The sequence below is a fragment of the Lates calcarifer genome, linkage group LG7_1 (assembly GCF_001640805.2).
Source record: "Lates calcarifer isolate ASB-BC8 linkage group LG7_1, TLL_Latcal_v3, whole genome shotgun sequence".
NCBI classification, from domain to species: Eukaryota; Metazoa; Chordata; class Actinopteri; family Centropomidae; genus Lates; species Lates calcarifer.
This window is the reverse complement of record NC_066839.1, coordinates 3,709,926-3,737,556: the sequence shown is the minus strand read 5'-3', so window position 1 is coordinate 3,737,556 and position 27,631 is coordinate 3,709,926. Positions and strand designations below refer to the sequence as shown.

Here is a 27,631-nt window from a genome sequence, read left to right as displayed (position 1 = left end):
TTGTTATCAGACAAAACAAGATGTTTGAAGATGTCACTTTGGACTGTGGGAGGTTGTCATGGACATATATGATTTCCCTCCTGTATTTATGGATCTGACAGTGGACATGAATCAACTCCTTTGTTTGTATGTTTGTAGCACAATTGAATGTGTATTAATGGTGCTTTTAAGGCTGTTTGACAGGATTTTCCAGTCAGTCACAGCGAATATTTTTTATATTTTTGAGATGTTGTGGCTTCAGGATGGTCAAATTTACAGGTGTAGGTGGAGTAGTCTCCAAATCCATGGCTGAAATAAAGTCTGTGGTTTTAACACAAGCTCGAGACATTTTCACGTTTTATTCTTCGACAGAAAATGCATCAGAAAATACTCCAGCTGTGATTTTTAAAAAAGGCGGTTGCTAACGAGTGTGTAAATGAGACTACAGAGGCTAAAGAAAGCAGGTTTTTAGCCAACAAAACATCTTAAACGATACTGCTTCTCATGTTGACAGGTGTGTCATAATGTCTGACTTCACCTGTGGGATTTACCTTGTGTCTGTGTGTGAGCACAAATGAATGAGAGAGGTGAGACGGGACAGAAACTCATCAGCCCTCAGCGGCCTTGTGGTGGCAATTACCCCCCACACACACCTGAACATAGTGATTTCCTCCCATCGTCCGTGGCTGTTACCTGTCAGCCTTGATCCTTGTGGGTTGCTCACGCAGCCGTTGAGGCAGCGAGCAGGTCTGATTTGTGGCCAGGCGTCCAGACGATTTATACCCGTACCTTCCCCACAATGCCTCACTCTTGTCAGAATGACAGGGTGAGCTGGATGTAGGGGGGGAGGGTGGAGGCTGGACGGCTCGATACCGAAGCAGAAACTCACCTGAAACAAAGAGGCTTTTCTTCGCCGCCACAGAGGAAACATAGTTTAGTGTTTTCATTCATTCGGGACAACGGGCCTCGGCTGCCTTACTTTTGTTTTTCCTGGTGGATCAGGTTGTTTGTGCTCTGCAGGAAATTCAGTGAAACAACATTCACTCATTTCATTCTGACTATACCGTGACAGTAGGTTTTATTCTCACTGTATGTATTTCTGCATAAAGTCCAGTAATAAATCAACAGCAGTTCAAGGTTTCCTCCCTCTGTTCCCCTGAGAATAACTGATCAAATGACAGTGCTCTGTGGTCTGATATGGGTTTGTTTAGAGTTTCAGGACATGAAAAATGAGCTGCAGCGATTAGTTGATCAATAAATCAACCGAAAATTAATCGGCGCCTTGTTTAAGAATAATTTTAGCCATTTTTTTAAGCAGAAATTTCAAGTTTCACCTCGCAAATGTGAGGATTTTTGTCATTGAAAGACAATTAGGTCTGCACTGATTTGACCTTTTCTTTACTGCTAACAGTACCTCAGCGAGGGGTGTTTGCAGTAAGCACAGATCTGATACCAGTACTCTTAAATGTAAATGTATACCTCACTGCTGCATTTACTGGGATCATTTTTATGTTTGGTAACATGAGGCCAGTGATTGTTGTGGCACTAAAATCAGAGCTGGATGTCTGCTGTGACTGAATAAATAGAAGAAACCGTGAATTCAACTGTATAAAGACACTGACAAAGAAACTGTTGATCTGTCGCTTTATGTCCTGAAACCAATTATTAGAAGTCGTATTACTTCACCACACAGTAATGGCTGTTTTTGCACAGCGTGTTCTTTCCCAGATGAAAGTCGCCTGATTTTCTAAACACTAGTTTCTTATTTTCTTTATGATATTTGAATCCATGTTGGGTCTAGAACTTAACTATATGTCTACATTTATCTGTAGGTTGTTTTTTTTTTAAGGTGGACATTTCTGATGATCCATCTGCAACCGCAACTAGCAGAAGGATATTTGATATTGTGGATAATGTGTTGTAAGCCTTGCATCCTCTGGCTATTTAAAGTAAGAGGAAAGTAATTTCTCCTGCTTCATGTGATGGGATTCTTTGTCTTCGCCCTGCTCCTCCTCCTCCTCCTCCTCCTCCTCCTCCTCTTCTTTCCTTCCCTCAGTCTTGTCGGCGTGTCTGATGTCTTTGAAATGTCTCAGCCAGGATCTGGCGTGGGATGAGTTTTGAGCTTAAACTTCAGTCCAGCTGACCTTAGACACGGGCTTAGGGAGGAATCCCCCCATGTTACTGCAGGTGGGGCTGCGAAAATATTGACTCAGGAACTCGGTTCATTTTATTAGGCTCATGTTCGTCCGAGTTGCATGTGGAGGAGACTTTTAGGATGACGCACGGCAGCTGGAATCTATTCTCATTTTCAAATAGCCATCATCCAGAGGGCTCCTCTCCTCCCTTCTCTTTAAATTCATCTATTCACTGCCAAAAAAAAAAAAGTATTCAGTGTCTCTATGGAAACTAGGGTTTAACCTTTTTTAGTTTGGCAGTATTTGTCTTTAATTAAACTCTGCTGCAGTATTAGTGCAAGAGGAATCAGTCTTGGTTAACATAACACTTTGCACCAGCTGAATTGTCCAGAATAAGTGAAGTCCGAGGCTGCAACGCTTTATTTAAACATGGTAATGAGTTGCGTTTCCGAAGGCCCCCCCAAAACTCGATTCGAAACGCCGAAACTGAGCGAGACCCTGCCCTGAGATCGGTGGTTTATCCAAGAGCCGGTGGGCCATGACTGTGTAATAGGAAACATTTTATTGGCTTTAATTGTTTTCATATTGCATTTCCATCACATCCCAGAGAGCTTTATCCCTCCCCACCACCACCACTAAATTGAGATCAGCTCTGAAAGCCTGCTGAAACCTCTGCTCACCGTTACAGCAGATGATGTGTAATAAAGTCCAGATCGGCGGCCGACACCCTGCTCGCTCTATCCAAAAAATCTTAATGCAAAAAAGTTTCCCAGGTAGCAGCTAACGGTGGTGACAGTGGGCAGTTTGAAATGTCGATGCTTTCAGGGTTATATTAGAGTTAAAAGTAAACATTTGCAGAGGATTGCTAAGGGCCAAGATGCATAAAATATAACTGCAATGTCCCAGATTCAGTCACAGCTGGAGATCCTTGTTGCACGTCAAACCTTCCTCTCGCTTCCCTCCCTTGTTTTCTGTCTGTCTGTCTACTATCAATGATCCAATTAAAGCAAAACAAATGCCCAGAAAATGCCTTTAAAGAATGAATGTTGATGTCTCTGTCGTAGTGGGACTAGGGTTGCAAAAGTCAGGGAATTTTTCAAAGTTGGAAACTTAGGAATTTTATAAACAGATGCCTTTTTTATTTGTAGGAGTGGTACTTGAAGGATAAAAACAAAAGACAAAAAGATGGTAAACAGTGGTAATGAATTGTTGTGTGGCACATATAGTTTGTTAATGCTTCTTCCAGAATCCACTCAGACATGCAGCGATGTCAGATGCGTCACGCTGGAGGCCAAAAGTGGTTTACATGCTTGGAAATAGAGCTCTGGTTAGTTTCCTTAACACCTGATAACACCTGATAACCCCCTACCCACCACTCCCTCCCCCACTTCTCTCTCTCTCTCTCTCTCTCACACACACACACACACACACACATATAGATATACCTCAGCTCGGCTTTGGAAGACTTGCTGCTCTTAGGAGATGTAGGGGGATGATAAAAGAGTGAGTGACACGTGATGGAGGGTGTAGAGTGGTGGAGATGGTCGACCGATAACTGTGACGTGATAACTGTTGGTGAAGAAGTGTCTCGGTCAGTGAAGTAGGTTCTTCTTTACCAACACGAGTGTTTCTCCTGCCTGTAAAATCCCTCGCTTAACCAGAAACGTCGCTTCATACCAATACCAGACTCCATTGACAAAAACAGTAATTTTATGTGCAGTTGCTGGAATACCGCTGCCTCCATCAGTTAGTTTGTTTGTGTTATTATGTGGTAATTTTACTTTTGTAAAGTTTCTGAATTCTTCTTCCACCACTGAAAGTCACTCAGTAACACTAACAAGCTAACAGATGGAGGCAGCGGTATTCCAGCAACTCCTCTTTTTGGCTCTGTAAAATTGCTGCTTTTGTCAATGGAGTCTGGTGGAGATATATATTGATGTTTCTGGTCAAACAATAAGGATCTTACTCTTTAATAAAGAGGTACATTCTGCAGGAATCCTATCCATAATGTTGTCATACACTTATAATAACAATCTGAGCCTGTCAGTAGTAAGAACAAACACTTCAGTGGACGTACTTTGACCTGGATAAATGCCCACAAGTTGTGGTTGAAAGTTGTGATCAGTGAACTCCAGTGGCACTCTGTGTCTGTGTTGTTTTGGTATTTCAGTAATAAGGAACGCCTCTGCATTTTGAAATCGCCTTTGGAACAATCATAAATCACCACTTGGATGAAAACACAACTTTAAACTGAAAGCGTTTTTAAAAGCTCCTGAAGAGAAGAGAAAGACAAACATTAGAGACGTTATAAAATGCTGACAGGTAGACGATGTGTTTTCAGCTCCATGTTCCTCCTCAGGCGGCATCATGTTTGTCTTCTGTGCACATCTGAAGCTTTAATGAATGTTTTTGCAGACGAGCAGTTTCCAGTCATTTCTATGTTGTTTCTCCCAGGGCCTTTTTGTCCTCACTGTATTTGAGATTGATCCCTGGACTCAGTCATTTAAATTAGTTTTGTTGGCATTAAAGTGAAGAGAGCTGAAACTGTCAGCATTCAGTATATTAATCGGCAACAATTTTGGTCAATCGATTTAGCAAAAATGATAAAAATCCTGTGGTTTAAGCTTCAGAAATGTGTAATTTTATCAGTTAAAAATGTATTTTAGACACCGTCCAGGTGCAAACACAAATAACTGTGTGGTGCCAGCTTCACTAATACAGAGATTTATTACTTTCCTCTGTGTTATATCATTATAAATCAAATATTTTGGCTCATGTGTGGGATATTGGACATTTCATAGCTCAAATGATTTATCAATTAATCAAGAAAAGACCGCAGATTGATGGATAATGAAAATAATCATTCTGTATACATATTATATGAGAGCACACAGTTACTAAAGTTGTAAGTTAAAGGTTTTATAGAGACTAGTTTTGTTGTGTAACAGTGAATCTATTTATTTCTTGGTTCAGACAAAGAGAAGGAAGAACACTGTAATGCAGTAGTGATTTATGTGACAGTTTCTTAATGGTACTGTAGGTCTTATAAAAATACTACATCCGGTTTCTGTTTACATACTAAGAGGTGACTCAGTTGAAAACCCTGAGAAAAGGCGATAAAAGAAAAGAAGAGATCTGATTTTTAACTAACATCAGTGTCCAGATTCAAACTGAGTCAGGTCTGAAATGAATTTAGTTTTACAAGCAGGAAAACTACAGTCCGCTTAACGTTTAATCCACCACTCCCACATACACATAAGTGAGAGACAGGCACCAGGTGGGAGTTGTTTTTTTTTTAACAGCAGGAGAGTGAAGTTAACTCACTTTCTCATATGAACACAGATGTGACCTTCGACCTCTTCTCTGGAGGACCTTCGACCCCGAGGCGTTAGTCAGAGAGCGTGATGGGCGGATTTAGAAGTCAGGGTTATCTCTCGTGCAGCGTACTTTCCCTCCACTGTCTCACTTCAATAAGAGTGGTCAAGTTATTTATTTAGAATAGAACTCATATACTATCTGCAACTCTAGAGTTTTTAAAACTTTGCAACAAGTGAACACCTTTAATTTCCCCACCAGACTCCATTGTGAAAAACAGTGATTTTACTGAGAAGAACATAGGAGCTGTTGGAATACTGCTGCCTCCATCTGGTAGTGATATATAACGCCTTTTATTTATAAGTAAGTGAACAGAGAATACAATGTGAAGAAAATACAGATGTAAGAACAGGTATTCTATTGATACAATGGACTTTTCTTTGACATTTTCTGCCACATAAGTGATAAAAATCAGCTCAAATAGCACAAAGGAAAATAAAACAAAAACACCACTGTAGCTGATACTGGATTTTTGAGCACTGAGTTTAAAAAATCAGCTGATATGTTTCTTTGTTTTTGCTTAAGGATCCATGTGACAAATCTGTATTTATAGCACTTTGTGACATGCTATGCACTTAAATAAACTTCTCAGGGCTCTTTTCTTTTTTCTTCTTCACATTTCTAGCACTGCAGTTTTTATTTATCAGTCAACATTTATCCAGACTCTAAAACTAACTGTGTTTTGTAGTAGATGCATTACTATTGGAAGTTATTGGCAGGATTATATCGATAATACCAATAAATATCGGTCTACTGTTCATATCCTCAACTTGAACGCACAAACATGGACACACACACACACACATTTTCTTCCCCCCCCTCCCCCTCCATCTTTTATCTGACTGATAACCGCTGTCTATGGCATTGGCCTACTTTGTGTGTGTGTCATAAATAGTGCTGTCTCACAAGTTTTAGTCACAGGTATCAGTTATGTCTTTGTGTGTGAATCCTGAGCTGATGCACAGTGTGGAAGCAGGATTTGGACGCGCACACACACACACAGCCTACAGTGACATATAGGTCTAATATATACAGTAGTTAATTAGCCTTAGACTTAGAGGTGGAGGTGTGTACATGCACCAAACGTCAAACGTTATATAAACACATCCTCACACTCTGACAGAAGTTGTCAAGCATCAGAAACCTCCTTAAACCTCAGTTTATACATCTGTGCCTCAACTTGACTGGAATATGTGACTGTGTGTGTCACAGGTTTTATCCAGGCTGTTGTTTGTTGACATACACATACACACACACACACACACACACACACACACACTGCTGCATTAGCATTTCCTGTCAGCCCCGAAAAAAAAAAAGCTGTTAGGGATTATTTGAACGAAAGCTGCAGAATGGGATAAACAGAAACAGTTTGTTCTTGTTTTGCCCCTCACGTTCGACATTTCCCATTTTGAGCATTTAGCTGACACAGTTGAGTTGGATTCAGAATTACAGGCGGCTAAAAATGGTGTCAGGGACCAAAGCTTGAGTCCAATGAATCGGTCTTTCGTCCCCTTATTCATCCTTTCTCCATTTTCAGTGTTTTTCTGGCGCTCTTTAGCGGACACTAGATGTTGGTAAGGGGCTAACAGCTGTTAGCTGAGCTGCTGCTAATGTTAGCATAGCTTGTGTCTACACGCTCAGCTTAGTTTCTCTGATTACTTAAGAATGAGACGTCCAATGACAAAAATCCTTCATCCAGTTTGAAATTATACTTTTTAAACAATATTTAGAAAAGTTTTTAGACTGGAAGTATTGCTAGCGTTGACCTGGACTATAATCTGGATGGATGGGGTGTAGGACTGGACTGTGGTGTCCAGGAGGAGTCGTGGAGGTTCAGGGTTTGACTGGAGGGTAGAGGGTTACTGGACTGGGACTTTGCTTAGAGGTGTGACCGTTTGGAGTTGTGGTCAGGAAGTACGTGAGTGAAGAACTGAACCATTGGCATGACCTGTGGGTTGTTGGAATGGACCATGGCTGGGAGGAATTGGTCTGTAGGACTGAACCATGTCCAGGGGGAGTAGTGGTCTTGACTCGGGACTGTTGTCATGATGGATTTACAGGACTGGAGGTCTGGGAGTTTAGGACTATACTGTGGGTGTGGATGTATGGACTGGACCATGGCCTAGAAATACAGGAAAGCTGGACTGGACCATTTCTGGAGGCATGGGGGTGCAGGACTGGACCATGGAGTTGACGTGCAAAGTTTCAGGTGTAGAAATATGCAAGTGTAGTAGGACTGGACCATTGCCAAGAACATGGGGTGGTGGGAATGAATCATAACCTGCATGAGGACTGTACCATGTCCTGCAGGTACGGGGGAAGTTTTTCTGGACTTGAACTACATGTGGTTGTACTTGTCCGTTTCCCGAGTGGCTGAAAGGCAACTGCGGTTGTACCGGGCAGAGTGTTAATTATCCACCGCTGGCTCTAAACTGGGCTTTGTTTGAACTCCAAGTGGACTGGTGTCTCCACAGTAACAGTTACCAACGGTTACGCAAGCCCGACAACGGCAACCCTCGATGACCCACATTCCAGCAGTAAATCACAACACACACACACACACACCACACATTCCCAGCTCCACCCTTGCCTATCGAAACTATGCTCAGTGTTTCCACTCGACCTGACTGAAGCTCTTATCAAATGTGGGAGAAAAAGGGGGGAGGTTTTGTTTTTTTTTTTTTTTTTGTTGGTTGTGCGTAAAAATCTAAACGCTACTTTCAGCCATTTTTTTTCCCCTCACTGTTTCTGTCCACGTTTATGAAATGCACAACTCGAGCCGTCACCTTAGAAAACCGTTTGGCCGGTCGACAACCTCCGTCTCAAACACTTGGCAAGGTCTCTCTTTAAAATTCAAATTCAAAATTGCTTTGTTGGCATCCTGACAGGAAAGATACCTACGCTGCAGAAACCAACCACGGTCAGGGTTTTCCGCAGCTGTTTATGAACACACACACCACACACAACCAAGGAAAAACCCTTAGCAGTCATAGTTTTATTTTAAAATCAATACAATGACGCTTGTAATGTTTAAGTTTGTTGAGGTTGTTTTACGGGGATTTTTGTTTAATTAAAATAGCACGTTTGTAAGCTGTAGTTTGCCTCATATTGTTACTGATTTTCAGTCATGTTTACTTGTATATCACTGTAGGGAAACCACTTGTTGCTGTTGTTTTATCCTAAATGCATTTTTATGCACTTTAACCACATGTAGCTGTATTCAAGACAAATCTCCTTCTGGACAATAAAGCTCATTTTATTCTTATCTTGTCTGATATATTCCTGAAATAGTTGCAGCATCAAGTTTGGCTTCACTCGCTTGTTTTTTTTGGCTACGAGCGAGATGTTTCTCTCTTCTTATTTTGAAAAATAAAGCGACAAACTGTAACTTTGCTGAGCAGCAGCGCCCTCTGCAGCCACAAGTTGTAATTAACTGCACTGGTGGTTGCTGGTTTTTAATGACTTCTAAGTCTTTTTAACTGATCTACAGTTCAGCATTACTCTTGAACTTGCTGGGCCTCATTACAGCAGTTGAAGCTGCTGACTATCACTCAGTTAGAGGGAGATCTGACCTGCTCAATTAAGTTACCAAGTGCAAGAACAGGAATGACAGAGGCTCCATTCTCTCTACTACAAGTCGACGTACCATCAAAATGATTCTGAAGCTTTTATTTTCAGGAAAATAGCTGCATAATGTTGCTTTAAATGAATAACACATACTAGCTTTCTAATGCCTGCTATGGTCCCACACAGATCCAAGACTCCCTAAGACCTTTTAGGAGGCTGTTAGAGTGAAATATGAGCCCAGCTTCACCACTGAACCTTAACATATGCATATATGCACACCGAGGACTGCGAGCTACGGCTGCTGTGTCAGCACTTTGTTACATACGATTGTATCAGGACCGGGTGTGTATGTGTTTAAGACATTCTTGTTCTATAGTCGACTCCATGTAGAGGGAAATGTCAACATGTAGGCAATAAATTTGCAGCGTAGATAGCCCCGGGTGTCTATTTCATCCTGCTGTTTTCTCATCCACCATCAGTGCTGGTCGTATTCCAGCTGATATATATTGTGTGTATGTGCAAGCAAGAGGGAGATAAAAAAGCTAAAACACTGCAAATGGTATTGCTTTATTTTATGGGTTAGGAGGAGAGGAAGTTTCCTGGAAAGAAGTGAGTCATTTGGTAGTAATTATCAGGGAAATAGGAATTTCCTTGAAACAAAAAGCTGCATTTAAACCCAAGTAAATGGAAGTAATTAAGTGGAAGTGTATCAGTTACACTCTTCTTTCTTTCCAGGAAACTTCTTGAAAATGATTCTGAAAGTACAGACCTATAAAGTAAAGTTCTGTTGTGTAGATTGTGCAAATGTTTATGTAAGAAATAGTGTCACTGAAGTTGGCTGCAGTGCTCAGTCGTTGTTGTATGTGGGTTGACAGTCCAGGTCAGAGAATGACAGAACAAAACCTTTTCTTGTCGTCACACAACCTGCTGACACACTCCTGAACCATTGTTGCTTGTCTTCTCCTGTTACTGCTGAACAGTCCTGCACTGATCACCAACAAATCAGAGCTGCTGTGTGAGTTTTCTCAGGCCAAAAAACTAGATTAGGAGCGTGGTTTGAAACAAGCAGTCTTAGGTTTGGGTTGTAGTTTACATTCAGACTTTGTACTTACTGTTTTCAGTTGCACAGTCTTCAATGGTCTCTCTGTTTCTCTCTTGACCCAGGACCTGGAGTTCCATGGCGTGATGCGGTTCTACTTCCAGGACCGGGTTGCCGGTAACTTTGCCACCAAGTGCATCAGAGTGTCCAGCACAGCGACAACGCAGGACGTCATCGAGACGTTAGCCGAGAAGTTCAGACCAGACATGAGGATGCTCTCCTCACCAAAGTACTCCCTGTATGAGGTCCACGTCAGTGGCGGTGAGTCTCTCAGGCGCTCACAGTCAAAACAAACGTCACTAACATCCAAATGACATTATGGATAGGATTCCTGCAGAGATGGAACTTTTTATTCTCCAGAAACATCACTTTTTATCTCAACCAGACTCCATTGACAAAAACAGGAATTTAACTGAGCAGAACACTGAAGCTGCTGGGACACAGCCGCCTCAGTTAGTTAGTTTGTTAAGATGCTGTGTGGGTCTTTTTCTTATGTAAATGATCTGAATACTTCTTCCACCATTAATTTCACACAATAACACAAACTAACTAACAGATGGAGGCAGTGGTGTCTCAGCAGCTTTACTGTTCGGCTCAGTTAAATTCCTGTTTTTGTCAGTAGAGTTTGGTAGGGATTGCCAGGCACACCTGGACCAATTCAAAAGATTTTTGTCCCTATCAGAATTATCCTTTCAGTTGCCAACATATTTTATTTGTCCCACAACAGACTATTTATCTGGCATATTTTCCACTGGCTGGTGATGTTTTCATTTGCCGGACAACAAAGCATTATTCCAGCCAAAAGCCGGCTGACATAAACTCTAGTTAGGAATAATGATAATAATTGTAGTAGTGTTGGCTCTCAGATAAACTGGTGTCTCCATGTGTGTGTTAGAAGAGCGTCAGCTGGACCTGGACGAGAAGCCTCTTGTCGTTCAGCTGAACTGGAACAAAGACGACAGAGAAGGACGCTTCGTCCTGAAGAACGAGAACGACATCCTGCCCAAGGTCAGCCGCTCTGCCTGGCGTCTCCTCCTCTTCTGTTTGACTATTAACCACAGTCGGTTTTCCAGTGAGCTGACTCATCCATCTGTTCATCCATCAAACTGCCGACATACCATGCATACTCATATTGTTATTGAGACATGACTCGTCTTTGTCTTGCGGGTACCTGCAAACACAAACACTCGTGCCATGTTCAGATACAAACAAACAGGGAGAACTGTACTTCAGTCGTCTACAATAGGGAATTGTTTTGCCCCATTGTTAACAAACACATTGGCTAGATACATTCCTGTAATGTAAATGATCATGTTTTGCTCCTAATTTGATCTGAGATCTGTCAGGAAGTCTTAAAATGAATGTAGAACGTCAGTAACAAAAGTAGAAGCAACAACCTTGATGATTGAGGAAAATTTGCTGATCTCTCTTCCCTTTCTCCGCTAGAAGAGTCAGAGTAACGGACCGGAGAAGGAGAAGGACGGAGTGATTCAGAACTTCAAAAGGACTTTGTCCAAGAAGGAGAAGAAGAAGGAAAAGAAGAGGGAGAAGGAGTTTGCCCGGATCCCCGACGGAGACGAGCAAATGCTCAGCCGGGAGGATGGGTAACTCACACCACACTCTCACAGTCATCCATCTTACTGTCCTGCTCCTACATCCTCTCAGTCCTTGGAGAGGATCTTGTTTTTTTTCAATGCCAAGAAAAGCACAGAAGCCTCCAGAGGAGGAAAGAATAGTGATTTAAACTTTGACCTTTCTGTTCCTCCATCTGTCTTCTTTTACTTTACTCTGTCTTTCCTCCCGGCTCATTCATGTCATCTCATTTCTGTGGTTCAGGGAAAACAGTCGTCTGGCAGCGGAGGTCTACAAGGACATGCCCGAGACCAGCTTCACCAGGACAATCTCCAACCCAGAGGTGGTGATGAAGAGGAGACGCCAGCAGAAGCTGGAGAAACGGATGCAGGAGTTCATGAGCAGCGACGGGAGACCCGACTCAGGTACGTCTGAGTCTTTTCAAACTCCTGCTTCGAGCTCTGATCATCCAGTCAGTTTGTAGTTCAGTCTCAGAGACAGAAACCAAGTCGATGACTTCAGCGTCTGAGACAGGACAGTGCTGAGGATCCAGATCACGATGTGAAGAAACTGCGAAAGTCCTAAAAAGTTCCCAGGAAACAGAGAAAAGACGGGTCAGAGGAATTCAGTAGTGTGGAGACATTTTAGCCGTTTAAAGTCAGACAAGAAGGTAATACCACTAATACCACAAGTGATGCTGATCCTCCTAAAACAACCAGTGTGAAACCTGCACAACAAACCACAGTGTCCACTCTCTGCAGCTCCACGCCTTAACATCTCACTTAGGAGTAAAAAGGAACCTTTAAGATTGATAGAAATAGTGGTTTGATTTATATCATCATACGATCGATATCGACTGCACTCCAGAGCCATTACTGAGTTAAAGACACAGGTCCATCTAGAGTTTAGTAAAGACCACTTGAGGAGTCTGCTAGCCTGGTTCCAGACGTCTGAGTTACATACCTGAGATTTCTGCAGCAATTCAAATAGATCTGAAGTTAAGAACAAAATAAGAACATGAGTTACAGCACTGTGTGTGCTTTTTAAAAACCTGCTCCCAGTTTCAAAATGACATCGTTTAGATCGAGAAAACCCCCAGATCATGCAGCCAACGCCGGAGCAGGTCTGCATGTCTTCGAGTGGCTTAAAGCGAACCCGACGTGAACCACAGAGAGAATCAGCAGTGACCTGAACATCACAGGTCACTGCTGCTCCTCATCCAGTGTGACAGGGGCTGAGAAACCTGCAAGGAGAAACAGCTGGGAGAGGCAATCTGCAGCTGTAATCAAAGCGCTGAGTAAAGGCTCTGGAGCCGCCCGGAAATGAGATATTTCTACCTTTCATTATGGATAAATGTGTAAAATGTGACACGCACTTCGGCTGGACGTTACTGATGACAGAACGTCCATGTTGAATGAATGAAAACAAACATGCTGACCTGTGCGGCCGAGTTGTGACTCAGGCATTACCTAATCGCTCTGCCAGACAGACAGATGGACGAGTGAACTGAGTCTAAAAACAGCTTTAACCACTGTCCACATACAGTAGACTCACTCAGACTCGGTGGGACAGGATGGCTTGTGGTTAGACAATGACGTTCTCCCAGCAGAGAGAGAGAGAGAGTGCTATTTTAAAAAAAAAGCTCATTTTATGTAATGCTTCTGAAAATCCTGTTTGCTTTGCTGAAGACTCCCCTGTGGGATTTACTGAGGTCATCATTTCTAGTCGACACATCACGGTCACACGGCTACAGTACGTGAGCCTCTGGATGATTTTTATGAGCTGTACTTTTTAATTTAGTGGCGTTTCTAATTGCAAGGGAAAATGTGATTCGGTATTTCAGATTCCCAAAGCACAACTTGAATGTAGTAGACTCAGCTCAGGATCTGTTGTATGTCAGGGTAATACAGGGAGAAGGGCTGAGATCTCAGTGACTGATCATAATAAGATTTAAAATGTATTTATACAGGGTGTGTTGATGTATGAGAGTGTGTAAACATATATAGATTTTATTTTATTTATTTTTAATTTGCTTACTCAGTTGGGTTTGTGTCTAAGAGTGTAGGTACATGTAGGTAGAGGTGAGAATTGGTGCTCGGTCTGTATTTTAGTTTTTATTTTAATTAAATTTAATTTTACTGTATTTTTAATTTGCTTATTCTGTTAGGTATATATCTAAGAGTAGGTGGAGGTGAGAATTCGCAACTATTGGCGCTCTGTCTGGATTTTTTTAAATTCAAATTTTATTTTATCTTGTTTTATTTAGCATGTATATATATATATATATATATATATATATATATATATATATATAGAACCCTGAAGAACCCATGACTTGTTTTGGCTGAGGTGCAAGACACTTAAATAAAATAATCAGTCAATCATATGTTATTATCTTGATGGTTGCTGTCAGATGTTCGAGCTCAGGAAGACTCTGTGTTCTCTTCAGTTATATTTCAGCTTCACATAAATAAAGACTAATTCTCTGATAATCGTCGCTCTGAAAGGGCAGCAGTGCTAACTTCATTACTTTGGGTTTGGATGACATTTTGTGTCTCTTTGGTCCAAATGTTGTTTCAGAGGCTTTTCCACTCTTGAAGTACAAAAAGCACTGGAGGCAGAAAGAGCTGAATCATCTGAGTGTTTTGAAATTTACGGTTCAGCAGGTCAACTCTGAGATACAGAATATTCTAATAGAAGCTATTTATGTGTCCAGAAAGACTGTTTATACTGTCCTGAATTCCTCCTGGTGTTAAAACAATTAATTGAGGTCCTGTCGTCCTGCAGGAGGAACTTTGAGGATATACGCAGACAGTCTGAAGCCCAACATCCCCTACAAGACCATCCTGCTGTCCACGAGAGACACAGCAGACTTTGCAGTGGTGGAGGCGCTGGAGAAGTACGGACTGGAGAAGGAGAACCCCAGAGAGTACTGCATTGCCCGGGTAACAACACTTATACTTACTACTGCTACTTTAGCTTCTTAATCGGAGCAAGTCCCACATTTCAGACTAAAAACTGGTCACAGAGGAACATGAAAATTTTGTCCTCTCCTTATAATCATCTCCAGCTGACGTGGATACCACAAAACAGATCTAGAGTCAGACTATTTGATCACAGCCTCCATTTATCATGGTTTAACGTATTTGATTTTCAGCAAAGTACTTTATTTTTTCATTGTTCTGCCGGCCGTCGCCCACTGCTTTAACACCTACATCCTCCTCGATCACTACTTATCTCATCAATAAACACCTCCGTCATCCTTCTGAGAGGCTGTGGAGAGGACAGCCAAGGTCACGGTCACACGCACATACACACATGATCGCACAAACACACACAGACACACACACACACACACACTTCACCAGACTGGCAGATTGAAACAGAATGCTACTTGGCACAAAAACCTTTGGGAGGAATGCAATTCAATTGCTTTCAGACTGAGTGCTATAGCAGCAGCAGATGCTCCATGTCTGTGTGTATTTTGCTGTGTGTGTGTGTGTGTGTGTGTGTGTGTGTGTGCATGTGTGTTTGTGACGGTGAACTTGGCTGCCCTCCTCACAGCCTCTCAAACATATCTGTCCTCTCTCAGATGGACTCTGGCTACGGCCAATCATATGAAATAACTGCTGCTCCCTGCAGGCAGTGCAGAGGACGACCCTCCAGAGACCACACACACACACACACACACACACACACACACACACACACACACACACACACACACACACTCTGTTGATAGTCAGTTGCAATTTGCTGATGAGACTGAAGCACCAGGAAAGTCCATTAGGTTAGTGAGCATGAGAAATAAGCGTTAGCATGCTAGCTAGTAGCATGTCAGCTAGTGCATTTATGTTCAGGGGAGGAGGCGGGAGAGGGGGAGGGGGTAGTGTTAACTGAGATTGGACTGAACAGGGTGAAGAGCTTTTTATATCAGTCAGTTCTGTAAAACAAACAAAAAAAAACAATAAAACTGTAATATTTATAAAGCCTGAGAACAGCATAACTTCATTATGGGCAGTAAACCTTTGGGAAAACATTGTTCTCTGTTCTGGTTCATATACGGGTTAATAGCTCAACGCAGCAACTTCAAAACTGTAATAACAGCATTGTTTTCTGTCAAGAAAGAAGTCCAACAGTTGAATAGAAGCTGGACATTTAAGAGTCCAGTCTACTAGTCTGTCTAATAGAGTAAATTAAATATCTCTGAAATTATGTCTGTAAAGCACATTCTCTAAGGAAGCATCTGTGTGAGTTACAGTGTGGTCAGTGGTGGATTTTTGTTTGTTAACTGTTTGTTTTCTGTCTTGTTTTCTTTGCAGCAAGACGATAAGTCGGGTAAGGAGGTGATTCTGGACGATACCGAGTGTCCGCTGCAGATCTTCAGGGACTGGCCTGCAGACAGAGGTAACACACACACACACTATTACTCACAATAAGACATTTGAAGTGAACTACTCTTAATGCTGCACCTCTTTTCTTGATCTATACCGCCCCCTACTGCTGCCTTAGAGTCATTACAATTTTGTTTGGGTGGGGAGTTAGGGAGTTGTGTTATCGGGTTGTATGTCGACCTATCCCTTTCTTGTGAGCGTGATATCTCAGGAACGCCTTCAGGAAATTTCTAAAAATTTGGCACAAACGTTCAATTAGACTCATTGATTAAATGATTAGAATTTAGAGGTCAGAGGTCAAAGGTCAGAGTCTCTGTGACCTCACAAAACATGTGTTTAGTCTTAACTAGAGTTGTAAACTATTACATTACTACTACTATATCGCAACCTACTTGACAGGATGTAGTCTGTGGGCTTGGATGCAGTAATGTGGCAGTAGTGAGACAGATTATAGAAATTATCTGTGCATGCGATGGAGGAATGCACAGCGCAGGATAGAAATTCAACTGAATTTCCATTAAATCTGCATATTATGCTGCAAGAAGGTTTTTTGTTTCAACTACATTTAAGTTCCCTGTTAAAGGCTAAACTACAATTTTGTAAATTTCCAGTTTATTCCTGTTAATTCCCATGGAAAGTTGGCAACTTTCCTTGAACTTTTCAACCTCAAATATTCATACACTAATTGTGACAAGACTCCACACGCATGTCTAATCGGGTAAAACGAGGATAGCTAAAGGTCAAACATCTTGTCATTAGCAACACAACTCTGTGGGTGATAAAAAGCTGATGTTTGAAATTTACCATGCTGACAGTGTTGTGTTGTGTTGTCTCCTTCTTCAGGAGCACTAGTGTTCCAGCTGAAGAAGAGACCTCCTGACTACCAGGGGAGGAAGGGAAGGAAGATGGACGACAAGGGCCTGCGAGGGAAGGACGGCAGCAGCAGCTCCCTGCCGCCTGAGAAACTGCCTTATCTGGTGGAGCTGAGCCCAGGTAACACACAACACACACACACACTGCCCCTGTATCTGTGGTTTCTGATTGTTACCATCCATCAGTGGAGCTTTGAATAGATTCAGCAGCAGCAGCAGTGATGCAGACTGCTGTAACGACAGGAGGTGACCAGCAGGCATCAGTGCAGCTGCAGTAAATAACACTCAGGGTGAACTAACAGTGAGGCTGTCTCTCTGTTTCCATGCCGAGGTGAGTGGATCACATTATGGATCCATGATGGATCTATGATGGATCTGTAGCACATGATTCCCTCAGTGTGTAAAAGCCACTGCAGGAGGCCAAGAACTGGACTCATTTACCTGTGGGTGACACTGTTTGCAGCCTTTGCATGACTTCCATTCAGCACAAGTCATACAGCTTCTGTCTACGACCTGGAACCTCCAGAGCAGATGTTACCAGTTTAAAATCTGTCAGCACTAGCAGTATTAATGATAGTATTGCGCCCTCAAGCAGGAATCAGCTTACTTAGAGGTATATGAAAGTCACATGATGTCAGGAAACAGATGGTTTTATGACGTTGGCAACCTCTGTTAGCCGCTTGTTAGCAACCACCTTGTTTAAGACATGTAAAAGCTTTAAAAAATCAGAAGTAGGGTATTTTCTGACGTATTTTATGTTGTAGAATAAAATGTGAAAATGTCTAGAGGTTGTGTTAAAACCATAGACCTTATTTCAGACATTTAACCAAAAACAAATTGCCTTTGGGACGAGGGAACCGCAGGAGCTAAAATGCTAACTGACCTCCAGGTTTTAAGACTGAAACAGTAGTGTACAGGGTAGGTTGAAGGACGACAAGGAGGAGCACAACAAAAGGTAAGTTGTAGTAAATAATAAAGTCCTAGAATGCACTATAACATCCCAGTATGGAGAACGATTTATGACAAAAATCCAACCCTCTAGGAGCATTTTGGAGTTACAAACCTCGCCTGAGTCTTGCTAAATGTGACATTATCCAGCCCTAACAGCTTGTTTCTTGCTACTGATCCCCTTTATCTCTTTGTCTGTTGCCCCCTCCTCCTCCTCCTCATGCCATTAACTTATCAGGCCGTATGGTAACTCAAACACTTTATGAAATGGTGTTGGGAAACCAGTGGTCCAGGAATATACTAACACATCTACTTCATCCACTGTCAGGTTGACGGGTCAGTGTCGGTGGAAAACAGCCGAGATGGAAAATTTGATTTGGTGGCTTGTGTAAATATTGGGCGCTGGGTCTGTGTGTGTGTGTGGTGTGTGTGTGTGTGAGTGTGTTTGTTCCTGTGCTTTTACCCATGATGACCAGTTTAGAGAAGAACTCATCATGTGTTAGCCAGGTATTCATTCTTTAAGTCGAGGCTAGGCCAAACTAGAGCCGTCGTAGCCACACAAGTACAACAAAACGGATCAAAATGAAAAAAAAATACAGACTCAATGGAAGTTGATAGCATTACGAGAAAAATCGTTTCTGTTCTTAGAAATTTCAAGGCTAAAATCGCATTTTCAGTCGATTTTTTTTGCCTTGTTTGTGATTATTGACATGTTAAATTTCTCTGTCTCAGTCATAAAAGTAGGGAAAAAAGTTTTTTGTGTAAATTATTCCCTTAAAGTTAATGTACGACTTGGATGTGATGTGCACTAAATTTAGCAGTGAAACCTGTGTGTGTGTGTGTGTGTGTGTGTGTGTGTGTGCGTGGTGTGCATGCGATTAATGGGTTAACAAGGTAATGCTGCATTTTTCCTCCTTGCTGCATTTTCACCCTCTGCTATGTGTCTGTTTTCTTTCCCACCTTCTTATGGCATGGTGTGTTTGTGTGTGTGACTGCCTGTGTGTGTGTGTGTGTGTGTGTGTGGGGCCTTGTGCATGTGTCCTCCTTCTTCCTCCGCACCTGCCTGCCTGTCTGCCTAGGGCGAGGGAATCACTATGCCTACTACGCCTATCGGCACCACGAAGGTAAAAACCCACCACACCTCCTCTGTGTCTGTTGCAGTGGCTGATGGGGGAGTCGACTCCCCTTTTGGCCGACAAAGATCAAACATATTCCCCCTGCTAAATGTTTGTTGTAGTCCTTTAGTAGAATTATACAAACAAACATGGATACTGGCCAGAAGGTTTAGACAAAGCAATAAAAAGGCGATTCAAAATTCTCATACTGAGATTTTTTAACTTTTTGAGCCTCTGGGTGTAATGTCTGACAACATTATGGATAAGAATCCTGTGGACACAGACATTTTTATTAAAGATCAAGAGCTGTTTAATCGCTACCAAACTCCATTGACAAAAAGAGTAATTTTACCTCACAGGACACAGGAGCTGCTGGTATACCATCTGTTAGTTAGTTAGTGTTATTGTGTGGTACTTTTACTCATGTAAAGGTTCTGAACATGTTTCCCACCACTGAAAGTCACACAATAACACTAACTAACTAACAAATTGTGTGAGAGGTATTCCACCAACTCCTGTGCTCTGCTCTGTAAAATTACTGTTTTTGTCAATGGAGTCTGGTAGTGAGATACAGTGATGTTACTAGTTAAACAAAAAGGATCTTACTCTTTAATAAAAAGGTCTATCATTTTAGGAATCATATCTATAATGTTAGACACTAACAATCTAAGCCTGTCAGTGGCAAAAACAAGCACTTTAGCGGACGTACTTTGACGTGGACGACTGCACCATTTCTAAGTTTTGTCCCTATCAATCACTTACACCCAAAAACATGGGAAACTAAGGTCCAACTTTGAAAATCCCAGAGTTTTCCCTCAGCTCTTAAAATTGTCTTCTCCCAGCTGGATTAAAAATGAAAGATTTTACACAAAACAGGCCCAGTTACAGAATAAACACCTGTGAAATGAAGTTTCAAAGACATCTTAAGTAGTTTTTGGAAACATTTCAAGACTTCACATGCTTTTGTAAAGGTACTTATTCAGTCCATTACCCAGCTGGTGGGGATTTATTTAATGCTGTTCCCAGAGACAGTGGGGAATACATTTTTAACCACAGCAAAGACCACGACATAAAACTTGATATTTTCGGATCGTAACATTTAATACTTTAAGATTTAGGACCAAAAACTCACAGAAATCCCTCAGTGAGTGTCTCTCTGTCTTTTTTAGTTACACAGTGAACTGTATTTCCTAATAAAGCCACAAAATGTGACAGAGGAAACTGACAAATCCAGTAACACCTTAAGAGATTGTTAGTTCATGTGTTAACATGGAACTTTGACAGTGAGCTCTCATATCTACATGATATCCATGATCTCATAGTTTCTTCTAAACCCTTGTTATATTTATGTTAAAGACCAAGCTTTCCTGGTAGCCTTGTTATATTAGCTGCCTTCTGATTTCACTTTTATTTTTTTAGAAGGTGGTTTGAGGTTTTTCTGATACCCATTCATTTTTTCCCAGATTTTCTTTTTCCCCCAGTACAGCCAGTGTTTGCCCCTCTCTCTTCAGTGAACTAATGTGCCGCTTTGCTTTTTACTAAACTCCTGTTTACTAATAATCAATAAGTGCACTGCAGCCACCCACATTTTTTGCCACATCAGCCATGCATCTCCCAGCACACACCAGTTTGTATCGACTCTTTAATGTTCAGAAATGTGTGTGGAGAGTCGATGTGAGTGTGAGAGGTTGAACATGTACTGCTGCTTATTTAAGAGTTGTGTTAAATCTGAGTGTTTTTGTGTATGTGTGTGTGTGTGTGTGTGTGTGTCCAGACGGGTCTGACTCGCGGGACAAACCAAAGTTGTATCGGCTTCAGCACAGCATCACTGAGGTCGGCTCAGACTGCACAGAGGACGGAGCGATCCAGGTAACAAAAACACACACAGCTGGAACTGGAAGTAGAATCATCCTGCTCCCTAAACTGTATAAATGTTCATTTTAGAAATTAAAATTAAACTCTTTTTAGATGTATTTTGTTTAAACAGCATCTAAGATTCATTTCTCTGGGTGGATTTTTCTCATGGCAGTGATCAAATTTAGTAGCTGGTGTTGTTATGACTTCTGTGGCTGATCCTGTGGCCTGTTTCACCAAATCTGCCACACACAAGCTGCAATTTGCAACAAGAGATAATTTCCTGTCTGGTTAATTTAGTCACGTTTCATTAATCAAAACAACACACAACAGCTCAACCATACATTTATCTTTACAGAGATAATAATGTTCAGTTTGGAGCTGTCGCTGTCAGAGAGGTGTTAATCAAGTGAACATTTACGTTGCTGCTCTTGCTGATTTATGGTTTTATACGACACATCAACTAATTTTTAGAATCAACTTTATTATTAACTTTAATTATCTTGACTAATCGTTGCAGCTCTAGTAAGAATCCTGCAGGACTCACAAATGTATCTGAAATGCGATGCTGCCACCATTTAAGTGGCGCTCTTACATCCCTTTTAAGAGACGGGCCCCTGTAACCTTAGAGCTGCGTACGGTAACTTATAAATCAGGTCATGACAAGAAGAAACAGATCAACTGATTCAACCTGCTGCTGTTGTTTGTCTCCAGCTGCTGGGGCCGGGGATCCTCCCCCACCACTGCAACCTGATGCACAGTGAAGGTATGGTGACGGTGACGCCGCACGGCCCCGACGCCGACACCTTCGTCGACGGGCAGCGCGTCACCGAGACGACGGTGCTGCGCCCGGGCTCCACCCTCCAGTTCGGCTCGGCCCACGTCTTCAAGTTCGTGGACCCGATGTTCGACCAGGGAGGGAAGAGGGAACCGGCGGCCATGATGAGGAGCCGGCACAAGTCTGGGTGAGGGAAAGGGAGAGAGTTGTGTGTGTGTGAGAGTCTTTTTTTCCTTTTTATCTTCCCACTATCTTTCCTCGTCATCCTCTGTACACGCTGTTCTCCAAAAAGTTTGAGGAAGAGGGTGTTATTGTAGAAGAAGGGAGGAGGAGAGGATGAGGTTTGGAAGTTGGCAGGAGCAGCGCGAGAGATGAAGGCAAGGAAAAGAAAAGGGGGGAGGGGAGGGAGGGAAGTCTGGGGTTGAGCGAACGAGGAAATGAGAGGAGAGGAAGAGCAGAGGTCTAGGGTTATGGCAGGCGGGCTGCCCTCTAATCTGATCAACATGGTGCTGGGTGTGGCCTCCTGCTCGCTGTCGTTTCACACACTCCACAGCAGAAAGAAAGAAAGAGCACGGCAGATAAGAGGAGAAGGGAGTGTGTGAGAAAGTTAGGGATGAGTGAAGGACAAGGGGATTTGAATTGAAAGGCCCTTTAATGACTCAATGGATGGTTAACACCGCAAAGAACAGACAGAGGTGTGTAAGTAATCAGTGCTGTAACTCACTGCTGCATGAATTAGCTCTTTTAAATGATTCAAGACCAAAAGTATGAGCAACAAAATGTGGTTTAGCTTGTTTTTTGAACTTTTTAAGCAAGTTAAAGGACTAAAATATAAGTTTCTGATGTGTTTTTGGGAGGGAGAACTGTAAAATTGCAGTTGCTAAGTTAGCATCCAGCCACCGTGTTACAGTGTGGTTGCCTGTGTGTTCAGTAGCTGGTAGCTAGCTTAAACACCAACTGGATATACACAAGAGGATGTGTTCTAGTTATTTTTAAATCACAAATTGAGTAATGACATGAAGGTAATCATACATTTAGATGTGGTCTGTGATGAGTGTCTCTCAGAAGAGTTTCAGAGTCTTCAGCACAGATTTTCTTCGCAGTCAGACTCAATCAGGTGATTTTGATTAGCACCTTCAACCCGAGAAGAGAGCTGGAGTGAAAACCTGCATTTAATGGTTAGGGCTGTGTGATATCGATGAAATAAAGACGTCTGTTTCATAATATGCTCTATCGTTTAATTCCTGTTGCAAAATGCACTGTTAACATAGATATTTCTCAGCATTTGGACAGGTGGTTTGCGATCTTACCACCATCATCCCACCACATGGATGCAGGCAGAACTGGGCAGCTTTAAAGTACAGTGATTACATTTGGTATTTTATATAAATAATAAGTTAAATATAAGTAATATTAGAGTAATATTTAATATTGAGCCTGTGATCATTTGTTTTTGAGAAAGTGTTTTATATTTTTTACATTATTTTATATTTTGCACAGAAGTTCTAAATAAAAGGAGAAAAAATTATTTCTAAATATCTAAAATGTAAAAAAGAGATAGTCCTTTCCATGTGGTCATTGTATATAAACTATTAACTCATTAAATTTACAGAGAATTTACTATATTATAATATATTCTGTTGTTGAGATATGAGATTTTGGTGGTATGTCACAGCCCTATTAATGTTTTTTGGTGTGGTTTTTTGGGGGGGAATCAGTGGGAACCAAAACAGAGTTGCCCCCTTCTGGCTGTGACAGTAATTACAATCCGTGTTTGTCCTCGTCGTAGATCGTTTCCTAATCTTTCCTCTAAACGCTGAGTTTCTTTTTTCGTCTGGAGCATCAGAAACTTTTCTTGGACTCTCCCTGGGTTTTTTCTTCCATACTCCCAGCTGCTGTAGCCTGTGCTCTGTCTTTGTCTCTACCGCAGAGAGATTTACGGGGTGCTGATGGGCTTAATCAACATTGTGTAAAGTCTTTTGGCAGCGAGGGCTTGAATGTGACACACCTTTATTCATATGTAAAAGCCCTGAACTCCAGGTTTAAGGTAGAGTGACTTAACGTTCATCAACTCTCTGTGAATAGGTCACTTTTTATAACACAATTCCTGCAACAACTTGATGAGGAACTGCCTCTTTCTGCCGTAGACTTTCAGGAACTGAGGAGTTTTCTGACTCAGAGTTGCGTTGGAAGACTTCTAAAGGAAAAAAAAAGTCTGGTGAGTGACGTTAACCTCATCTGTCATTTCGTGCAGCTCGGTGTCACCTCAGTCTGGAACACGAGCCTGACGTTGTGGATGTGGATCCCTGTGGTTTTCTGGGCAGCTTTCCAACGTTCTGCTGCACAAACCTACGAGGAGGGATACCTAGTTCAGTTGAGCCGGAGACACGTCACGATGTTCAGGACGATTAGAGCCACAGTTTGGCGCAATGGCAGTTTTTTTCTTTCTTTCTTTCTTTTTTTTTTTAGATCGGAGGTTTTTGGCTCCAGGTTCTGGCAGATGAACAGACGATCTTGTAGCATTTGAGTGTTCAAAACTTTAATCTGCTGCCTCTCAACTTAGTCGGGACTGTCACCAATATTCAGCATTAGTCAGTGAGAGAAGGAAAGGAGGAATAACACACTGGACAGCTGGGAAGAAACATAATCTTATCCATGGTTATATTGATTCCATATTGATATTTTACCATTATATCAGATTTTTTTGAAACTATGAATACCTTCCAGTCCTTCTGAAGTGTTTCCAGTGAATGCACAGGTAACTGTTTCAACCTTCTAATAGTTTATTCACTTTATTTTTGTGTTCAGTTTGATTAGAGCTGAAACAGTGAGCCGATTAATTGATTAGTCGGTTGACAGAAAATTAATCAGCAAATGTTTTGTTGACTTTTCAAGCAGAAATGACAAGATTTAAATGTGAAGATTTTTCTGCTGAAATATAATTTTACAGCACAGGTAAAATCTTTGGTTTTAGGACATTTTATGATTTTTTTCTGGCATTTTATAGAGAAAAGAATAATTGATTAGTTGAGTAAATAATTTATCAGTAAGGAAAATACTTAAATTTGATGATTTTTTACAGATGGGTTGAAAAGTGTTTCCACAGTTCATACGTTGGTTTGACTTGGTTGTTGGAGTAACAGTACAAACTGCCAGGTCGGTTTTCTTAAAAATGTCTAATTTACGAGATGAGGAAAGGCCAAGCCGTTATGCATGTGCAGACCAAGCCTTGATCACATATCTGTCTCATTCTTCACATACTGTTTTCCCACCAAACGAGCTCTGGTTCTTCTCTGGTTCTGATCAGGATTCTTGGAACCTCTGTGCCGTCCAGAGAACGAGCCCATGATTACACCAGTTATTAACGAAACCATTGTAATCAGGGATGTGTTATTGACAGAAGGCATAGCACAGTACACAACAGAAGTAAACGTTTAGCTGTGGGTTCTTGCAGTTTGCTTGTTTAACCATCATTTTATTCATTTAAACAGTCAATATCTCTTTTTCCCTCCAGGTTATTTACCTAGAAACACCAGTTTAACTTTACAGTGGTAGCAGGATGGTGGATCACATTCATTACCTGCGAGTGTCTGTTCTCTTACTACAGATATTTGTTGGTAGATGACTGCAGGCTCTTTGTTCCTGATGATTTATCACACCTACTCCACACAATCCATTACAGAAATATTGATGACAGTATCAGACTTTTCCAGTCGACCCCAGGGGGTTAAACTTTGTCTGCGTTCGTGTGAGGCTTCATCTATGGTGTGTTAAAGTTGTTATGCTAAACATTAACTAAATCATTAATTAGATTAAAATAAAACCTGCTGGAATAGTTGTTTCAGGTAAATCTGTGTTGTTTGTCGTGCTGTTAATGGTTTAACCTACTTCAGCTGCTGCTGGTGGTTGTTGTGTACATGACACAGAGCACAGATGCTTTGTGTGTTTGTGTTTGTGCTGTACTGTTTATTTGACATTGATGCCCCCCCCTCCCGTCATATGGGGCGTGAAAAGCAGAAGCCTGCGTTTTAAACCCGACTGCTGTCACACTCAATTACTGTCACTCAAACACACACGCACACACACACACACACGCTGCTGTGTGTCTGTCAGGACTCCTGGCTCGGCTTCTTTATATCTAATTAGACTGTTATGTAAGTATATATAAAGCAAACTATCTGTCTGCATGTATTAGCGAGTCATTCATTCACTGTATCTGATCCAGCTCTCCTTCCTCTCTGACAATGAGTTAGATAAGTGAGAGTGTGTGTGTGTGTGTGTGTGTGTGTGTGTGTGTGTGTGTGTGTGTGTGTGGATTAAGTCTGAGCTCTTGTCGTCATCAGTAATGAAAAGTCAGCTGTTGGGAGCACAGTTCCTCCTCTAAACCGCTGCATGTCTGTGTCTCTGCTGCAGCAGCGTCCCAGAAACCACCTTCGACCTTCACGGAGACGTCCACAGTGGAGCTGCCCTGCCTACCAGCAAGGTGAGCAACACACACACTCACACACACACAGCTGGTGTCAATACCGACCTTATTAATTGTCCCTCTGAAGTATTTTCAGTAAATGTACTGGCGACAGTTTTAACTTTTTAAAGCCGAAGCTGTAAGCTGATTAATTGATTACTCAGTTGACAGAAATTTAATCGGCAAAAGCTTTTCATAATCAATAATCATTTGATTAACTTTTTAAGCAGGAATGCAGAAAGAATTTTCTGTTGGTTGAACATTGACATTTTATAAACAAACAAATAATTGATTGAGCAAGACAACAGTTTATAGATAATAAAAATATTTAAATTTGATGATTTTTTTTATGATTTATTGAGACCTTTGCCCTTATGTCCCAATATGGTACAATATGGTATCTGCAGACAAAGTTGAATCAGTGCATCACTGGTTGTAAAAAATGTCTTGTTTTCAAGTTAAATTAATCCAGAGCTTGCATATCTCTATGTGTTGCCCAAAAAATTACTTCACAGCGATGTATACAGGGCAATAAATAACAATTAGTTTTTATTTCTTGATTAATCGGTTCATTATTTAGTCCCTCCAGTCCAATCAACAGCTGAAAACCCAAAAGTGATTGAGTTGTAATCATATCAAAACAGATAAAAGCAAAGTAAGCTCACATTTGTGCAGCTGGAACCAGACTAATTAAGAATTACTTAAATAATATATCCACTATCAAAATTGCTGCAGATGAATTTTCTGTCGTTCAACTGGTTTGATGAGTCACACAGTAAATATGCATTAGCAGGGCTTCTGTGTGTGTTTGCAGTGTATTAGCATGTTTGCTGCTGTAGATCTTATAAGAGAAAGCAACCTTTTATCTGTGAGAAAAACAGAAAGCTGTCAGTTGTTAGTAGTTCTGAAAGTCCTGCCAGTTAATCTAACACAAGACATCATGTTACTGCTGCCAAACAAACCCACACAAGAACACAGCTTCAATCTGCAGAGCTTCTGTATAGATTGTGTATGTTTAGTATTGAATTGTGTGACTATCCACGCTCTATATACATACGCATTAAAGTGTGACCTGAAGCCTCGTAATACAGAAGTCATTATCTGTGTCTGTACATTCTGAAATTAGGGTCTTTAGTAAATTAAATTAGAGTGAAATTTAATTTTGTCGAAGCTTCACTCTGTGTTTCCTGTGTGTGTGCAGAGCTCAGGAAAGCTGGAAATGGAGAGAGGGATGGTGAAACCCATGATCAGAGGAGAGCAGCAGGACAGCAGGTCAGACACAAACACTCCTCCTCCTCTTTCCTCTCCCCTTCTTTCTCTTTTTTATCTTCTCTGCCTCATGTTTGTTTGTCTTCATCAGGTCTCAGGACGTTTCAGCAGACAGAACAGAGTTGACTCTGCCGGCCAGCATCGAGTTCAGAGACAACTGTAAGTATCAGTCCGTTTCTCTCAGTCTCCCCCACTTTGTGTCAGTG

At 41.5% G+C, this 27,631-nt stretch overlaps 1 protein-coding gene across 12 annotated transcripts in view; it reads left to right on the top strand.

Annotated features, from left to right (window-relative positions):
- The window catches only part of afdna (afadin, adherens junction formation factor a), a 97,898-nt gene that overhangs the window by 18,387 nt on the left and 51,880 nt on the right, over window positions 1–27,631 (top strand). For 5 of the 12 annotated variants that reach the window (XM_051071750.1, XM_051071752.1, XM_051071746.1 and 2 more), the window contains exons 2-14: window positions 10,224–10,419; window positions 11,054–11,166; window positions 11,605–11,762; window positions 11,995–12,155; window positions 14,518–14,675; window positions 16,053–16,137; window positions 16,968–17,117; window positions 19,024–19,068; window positions 20,834–20,928; window positions 21,628–21,878; window positions 26,105–26,174; window positions 27,358–27,428; window positions 27,517–27,584. In XM_051071750.1, the coding sequence (XP_050927707.1) occupies window positions 10,224–10,419; window positions 11,054–11,166; window positions 11,605–11,762; window positions 11,995–12,155; window positions 14,518–14,675; window positions 16,053–16,137; window positions 16,968–17,117; window positions 19,024–19,068; window positions 20,834–20,928; window positions 21,628–21,878; window positions 26,105–26,174; window positions 27,358–27,428; window positions 27,517–27,584 (1,621 nt within the window). The remainder of the gene's footprint in view (window positions 1–10,223; window positions 10,420–11,053; window positions 11,167–11,604; window positions 11,763–11,994; window positions 12,156–14,517; window positions 14,676–16,052; window positions 16,138–16,967; window positions 17,118–19,023; window positions 19,069–20,833; window positions 20,929–21,627; window positions 21,879–26,104; window positions 26,175–27,357; window positions 27,429–27,516; window positions 27,585–27,631) is intronic. The other 7 variants (XM_051071754.1, XM_051071747.1, XM_051071755.1 and 4 more) reach the window with 5 other exon arrangements.